This window comes from Caloenas nicobarica, chromosome 2, assembly GCF_036013445.1.
Source record: "Caloenas nicobarica isolate bCalNic1 chromosome 2, bCalNic1.hap1, whole genome shotgun sequence".
In the NCBI taxonomy this organism is placed as follows: Eukaryota; Metazoa; Chordata; class Aves; order Columbiformes; family Columbidae; genus Caloenas; species Caloenas nicobarica.
This window is the reverse complement of record NC_088246.1, coordinates 129288667-129295167: the sequence shown is the minus strand read 5'-3', so window position 1 is coordinate 129295167 and position 6501 is coordinate 129288667. Positions and strand designations below refer to the sequence as shown.

General features: G+C 43.6%; 1 protein-coding gene across 2 annotated transcripts in view; it reads left to right on the top strand.

Moving 5' to 3' along the window:
• The first annotated feature begins 560 nt into the window (after positions 1 to 560).
• The window catches only part of ARFGEF1 (ADP ribosylation factor guanine nucleotide exchange factor 1), a 91095-nt gene continuing 85154 nt past the window's right edge, over positions 561 to 6501 (top strand). Inside the window, exon 1 of one of the 2 annotated variants that reach the window (XM_065630281.1) lies at positions 561 to 709. In XM_065630281.1, coding sequence (XP_065486353.1) covers positions 586 to 709 — 124 coding nt within the window. In that variant the 5' untranslated portion in view covers positions 561 to 585. Of the gene's footprint in view, positions 779 to 6501 lie in introns of both variants that reach the window. The other variant, XM_065630284.1, reaches the window with a different exon arrangement.

Sequence of the window (6501 nt, the reverse complement as noted above, 5' to 3'; positions counted from 1 at the left end):
GCTGCCTCCCGCGGGGCTGCTCCACCTGTAGCGCGCCCGCGGGGCGGGCAGAAGGCGAGCGCCCCCCCGGCCGGGGCACGGCCGCCGCTTCCTCCCGCTCCGCAGCCGTGCGGCCGCAGCCCTGACGTCGTTTCCTTCCAACATGGCGAGGGCAGGTTGTTGCTGCAGCCGCTGCCACCGCCGCTGCTGCCGCCGCCGCTGCTAATGGAGGCGGGTGCGGGCCGGGGACGGCTCAGGGACTGAGCGCGTCGCGGGCGCCGTCCGCGTACACACGCGGCGGGGGTGCCGGAGAAGGAAGGAGAAGGCTTCGTCCTCCCTCAGCCGCGGGGGTTGGCTGTCGCCGCCGCCTGGGCCCACCCCAGCCTCCCCTCGCGGGGAGCCTGCGAGCGGGCGTCGGGACGCCGCGGCCCTCCCTCCCTGCCTGCCTCGGCGGGAGCCCTTCCCCCGCGCCTGCCTCGGCCCGGCCCCGTGGCCTCGCCGCCTGCCCCGGCCCCTCGCAGCCCTCCCCGCGGCGGGAGCGGCCGGTGCCCCGCTCTCCCTTCCCCACCCCACCCCTCCTCCTCCTCTCCCGGCTCGATTGCGCTCATGTATGAAGGGAAGAAGACGAAAAACATGTTCCTGACCCGGGCCCTGGAGAAGATCCTGGCCGACAAGGAGGTGAAGAAGGCGCATCACTCCCAGCTGCGCAAAGCCTGCGAGGTGGCCTTAGGTGAGGCGCAGCCCGGGGCGGGAAGGGGCGGCCGGGGTGCGCTGCGGGGCCCCCTTTCCCTTTTGGCTGGTGTGCGTTCCTGCCGCGGGGCGGGAGGGGGAAGGGAGAGAGGCGCTTCGGGGCCTCTCTGGGGAGAAGCGGAGGGGGCTGTCCGGAGGGGAAGGGCCGGGGGAGGTGGGGCTGCGGGCTGTGCCGTGGCAGGGGTTTTGGGATGGAGTGGAGGGTCTGGTGAGTTGCGTGACACTGGGGGTCGGGGCGCAGAGGGGCCGAGGCCTGTTGTCGCCTGACAGCGAAACCCCCTGGGCTGAGGGGGGAGCTTTGCCCCCATCCGAGAGCGGCCCCTCCGCGCACTGCCCTGGCTGATAGGGGCGCTGAGGGCGCTGCGGCGCCCGGCCGGCTCTCCTCCTCCTCCTCCCCGCTCGCAGGATGAATAGGCAGAGAGACGGAGGCACCGAGCTGAGCTGACCTGGAAGCAGACGGCCGGCGGGGAGGGAGCAGGTGACAGGCAGCGGTGAGGGAGGAGGGAGGGGCGGGGGTGGCGGAAAGCGAGAGACAATGACACCAGGCCCCGTCTGGAGCTGGTGGCCCTTTGGAGTCGGGACGCTGTCCTGTAGGGAGGAAGGCTAGAGAGGGAGAGGGTGGCCCTGGAGATGTGCGAGGGAGAGCTTTATGCGTGTGGAGAAACAGCCGATGGGGAAGGGGGCTCCTTCCATGTGTGGCAGAGTCGGTGCAGCCGCGGAAGATGTGGGAATGTTTCCCAGTTTCGGGCTGAGGAGCGGGGTCTGGTTTGTAGTGCAGCTGTGTCAACACCACCTCGTCTAGAAGCCTGATGGAAGTACCGGGGCTGGATAGTGCAAAACATCCGTACACATGCAATAACAGGCGGCATAAAAGGAGAGCTTGGGCTTTAAAATTCTGGCGTGATAGGTACAGACAGGGTTTGAAGCTCTGTGGCAAGACATTGACATATTTACTGAGAGACTTCTGGAGAAAGGCCTGCTTTATTTAAATAATACATAAATCGATTATGTCCCTCCCATTCTTGTGTAATTGTTTCTGCATTTGGAGATAATTATCTTGATTTTGTACAGTAATAATGTTGGTTTAAATGGATTTTTTTTAAGAGATAATATTAAACTGAAACTTGTTTGTTTTAAAAATGAATATAAGTGATTTCAAGCTGTTCTTTTGTCATTCTGTTAATTTGTTTTTTATAATACTTTTCATTTTTTAAAAAAATAGAACAATTCTCCTCTTGTTTTCTTTGTCTGTGAAAGGCCCTGACAAATGGAGAGCGAGAAATGGTAGTAGTTCAACTATATATTTCTTAATAATTGAAATAGATTGGAAAGAGTTTTTTCTTACATTTCTCATTTATCAGTGGAATTATTAATAAGAATCCTATGACTTAGGCAGATGGGATTAAGCTGGTAAGCCATTGGCCTTTCCATTGACTTTAGACTGTGTGTCCAAGTTAGAAATAAAACAGAGAAATGTTTTCTTATTATTAAACTGAATTTATATCTAGCCTGTGTGTCATCCATAGAATTAGACACTGGTATTAATCTTGTTTTTCTGCTGTACTTTATTTCAGTAGCTTGATCTGTCTTAAGTATCATCCAGCTCCCTCCAAGCATGACTCCATTGTGTTACACAGATTATAAGGCGAGCCCTCTAGACTGTACAGTCTGCATCTTTTATCTTGTAAACTGATTTGTGCAAGGAGACCCGCAAGCACACATCCTAACATGTTCTATTCTACAGCTTCATTGAAGCCTTTTCCTGTGGATCTGGTCGCGTGGTTGGGGCTTTTATTTAAGCGATACGGTGTGTGGGTATAAAAGCCAGTGAAGCAGAAAAAGAGAAATATAAAATTGCGTGGATTAGCTGATGTATATAGAAGGGCTTCATGAACTTGAAATATATCAGATGTGATGTTAATTACCATAAAATCTCACTGAAATAAATTTTTTTAGATTGCGGCACAATGAAATACAGTTGGTGATTGTAAATGTAGTATGGTCCATTGTCTGGATTTGTGTGTGATAGACTCCTAATTCAAAAGTAGCAATATGTAACTCTTGAGTAGTGCTCATGTCTGACTATAAAAAGCTTTTCAGAGAAACATGAATATCCTCCTTATTTCATATGTGGGGCAACTGGGTGTTTAAGCCGAGCTTTGATTTTCATAGTAAAATTGGAAATGGGATTTATGTATTGTGCTCTCTCCATCTAGCTCTTCTTCATCTGTTGGAGGATACTCTTCAACTGGATGCTTCTTTGCTATCTTAGGCAAGGGGTACATACTTCTTATTCCTGAGAAATTGCTTTATTTTAGAGAGCAACAACATTAGTTATAAAACTTTAGTAAAATAGTAATTTAGAGTTCAATTCAAGTTAGAGTTAGCTCTGGCAAAGTCTAAAGTTTTATTGGATTTTAAAAAAATGTTGTTAAATAAAAGGTAGCTTTTAAAAGCCATGACAGTGATTACATATCCTCAGATCAACATCATGTTTTCTTCAGTCTGAATATTAATTGATTAGTCTTCACTGAAATTATCAGATGTAATACAAAACTCTGCCATTAAGATCTTTTTTTTCCAACTTCATGACTGTAGTAAAATGATGCTTGCTATATAAAATATTCTGACTAGTAGCTGTTACTAATCGAGAGTATCTTGTTTGTTTGTTTGTTTTTCTAAATCAAGTATTTACATTGTTTTACATTTTTATACACGATCAGCCATTGTTGAAGTATTTCGGAAACAAGCAAGCAATGACCAGAAATACGGTATTTTTATACAATAGGCAAACAAAACTCTAGTTTTTAGACTGCAGTTAACAAGCAATATTTTAAGAGTCTTTAAGAATATCCCTTTTGTCATTTTTAATCCCTGTATATTTTCTTACAAACCTGTGGTGTTGCATTTCATTAAGATTATACTTCATCTATTTTTGATTTGTGAATTCTGAGGGAGAAAAAATGCAGAGCATTCCTGGTATATGTTACTGTGGCAGTCTGACCTCTGAACAGGTGTTAATATGAGGTCCTTCTAGTATGACCATTTTTCTGGGATATTCAAAGATGAAAAAGCAAAATATGAATTAAATAATGCAACTCAAATTACAGATATTCTTTGGTATTTAACAGGAACAAAAAAAAAGCCTGATACTCGCATGTCATATCTAATGATTCACCAGGTTGTGTCTGGATTAACACAGAATAGTTGTCTCCAAGTTTAATGTATTTTTTCATGTAATGTCCTTTCGGAAAGACATTCTCTGTATGTAAAATACGTAACTTTTTTTTCTCTACTCTAGTCACCTAATGAAATACAGCTAATTTAGAACTTCGTGTCATTTACTTGCATAGCAGCTACTCTTAATCTATGTAAGGAACGAGTTTATCTTTGAAATTGTCTGCTTGCAGAGAGCACGAGGCAGCAAACTGATAGCAAGATTAGATTTAGAAGTTTCCTTCCCAGTCAGTTCCTTGCACTGCTGTTTCTGTATCGCTTTTCAGCCATATTACAGTCTAGGAAACTTTACAATAAACACACTGCATTATGCATAGTCCATAAAAGGTCTTGGGGGAAAAAATATTCATCTAAATATAAAGTCTTTAATAGACTGAACAAAAACTGTCAGTGCTTTGTGTTAAAATCCAGGATTTGTCTGCCTGGACCGGTGGTTTATAGAAGGACCAAGCTGAGCAAATCAGAATTCCCTGCTTGTATAAAGGCTGCTTAGTTCAACTGCAAGTCAGGAGTCAAGCAACACTTCTGTAAAACTCCAAACCACAAATAATGCAGAATGATACGGATGCGTGCCTGGTATGTACTTTATAAAGAAAAGTGTGCATGTGCTGCTTGGAATTCTGGAAGTACCAAGTGAAGAGGTTTGAAACTCATTTTTAAAGGGTTCTTCAGTGATCCTTGGATTGCTTAGTCTGTCATGCAAAGATCCTGCTGGATGATGTAGGTCTCATGAAACGTGAAAGTAACAGCTCCATTCAGTTCATGCTGCCATTACATGCATGCATAGGATGATGAAGGAGCAGGGTATAATTAAGCACTGAATCTTAGTTTTTCTGAAAACAGGTAATGTTTGGAGTAGAACTCACCCCCGAGATGGGAAGATTCATCTGTATTTTTACCTATGCAGATGTGTAAATGGCCTGGGAAAGTCTCAACTTGCATGCATTTTTCTTTCTCTCTTTTTACCCTTCCTAATTTCATTTTCTCGTTTCCTTTGCATATTAGATAATTGTGTTATATCTTTAGAATCAGCTAGGTTAACAGTCAATACAGAAATGCGTGTACATGTTGCAAATGCTGGGTGCATTGAAAAAATCTTCCCAAACTAGAGTAAACAGTTAAAGATTCATTTTGAAGACCATTATCGTGTTACTCCTCTGGAATTAATTTTACTGGACAAGTGTTGGATGAGCTAAATTTCTGTTCGTATTTTGGATAATGCAGTTCTCAGTAGACTATCTTTCATCTTTCATCAAAATTAAGTGTCCTTTTCTAGAAGCGAAACCCCAGAATTTTGAGAGTCTTTTCTGTGCTGAATAGAAAGAGATTAGTGGTGTACCGTTGTCTGTTGTCTGCATGTGCTATAGGCATTTATTTTCACAATATACAAGTCACCATTGTCTGTACAGTATTTATTTTCTGGTTTTAATTGTTCTTCTGAAACACGTATTTTAAAGTAAGCAAGCAGGATAAATGGCGATTTTTTTTTTGCTAGTACAAACCAAGATTTATTAAAACAGAAAAACCCAAAACCAAAAAAAACCAACCTGAAAGTTGCAGCAGCCCTTCCCTCCTTTTGCTCGCTTTGCTCAACTTTGACTTTACCTACCAGGGTTTCGGTGCGTTTAAGATCTCATCTTGGTTTGCAAATAGCATAGAATCATAGAATCATTTCAGTTGGAAGAGACCCTCAGGATTATAGAGTCCAACCATGAAGATGTAAAACTTGGCTTGGTAACAGTAAGGTTTGGTTGGCCCCATGAACTGCTTTCCAGGTTGCCTTCTGCATTGGAGGTATGAAGTGTCATTTATGTCAAATTTATGGGGCTAATTTAAGAGAAGTTGTGTATAGTGGGAATTTTTATTGTTTAAATGTGATAAGTTATTGGCTGTGTAGAATGGCAACGCTGATGAGCTTTAATCTCCTTTGAGAAAGGGAGTGGTTGACAGGGTGCACATATAAACACTTTTGTAGAAAAGTGTGTAGTATTTAGGTTTGAAAAATGTTAATGGAGAATGGGTATAAAATATTTGCTTTTTGTCTTGGAAGGAAAAAAAAACCTGGGGTTTTTTTCAGGTGGAACTTTGACTTTATCCTGGAACATGTCCTCACTCAAAGCTTTTCATATTTTGAAAGTTTTGACATTGATTTTCAGTATTTTTAAAAATATAATCTTGAAAGACTTCAAGACATCTTCGTGACACAGGGCAGCTTTTAAATACCTCTGTTCTGCTGTGTATCCTAGAGCACTAATTGTTACGCTGAAGCTTAAAATGAGAAGTTGTTGCCTTGTGACCAGAGTGCATCTATTTCTTATAATGAAATACCTTTACTGTTTTGTGGGGTTTTGTTCTGGTTGATCATTTTCTGTACCCTCTTCCAGTTTATTGTTCCTCTCATTGTTATATTTTTCTCTCTTCTCTTGGTTCTTATCTCCAGTTAACCATTGTTTCATTTTTTTCAGGATAACAACAGTATCCATCCTTAAGTGTCTTCTTCACATACAATTGAAAATAAATTGGCTTGGCCGTTGA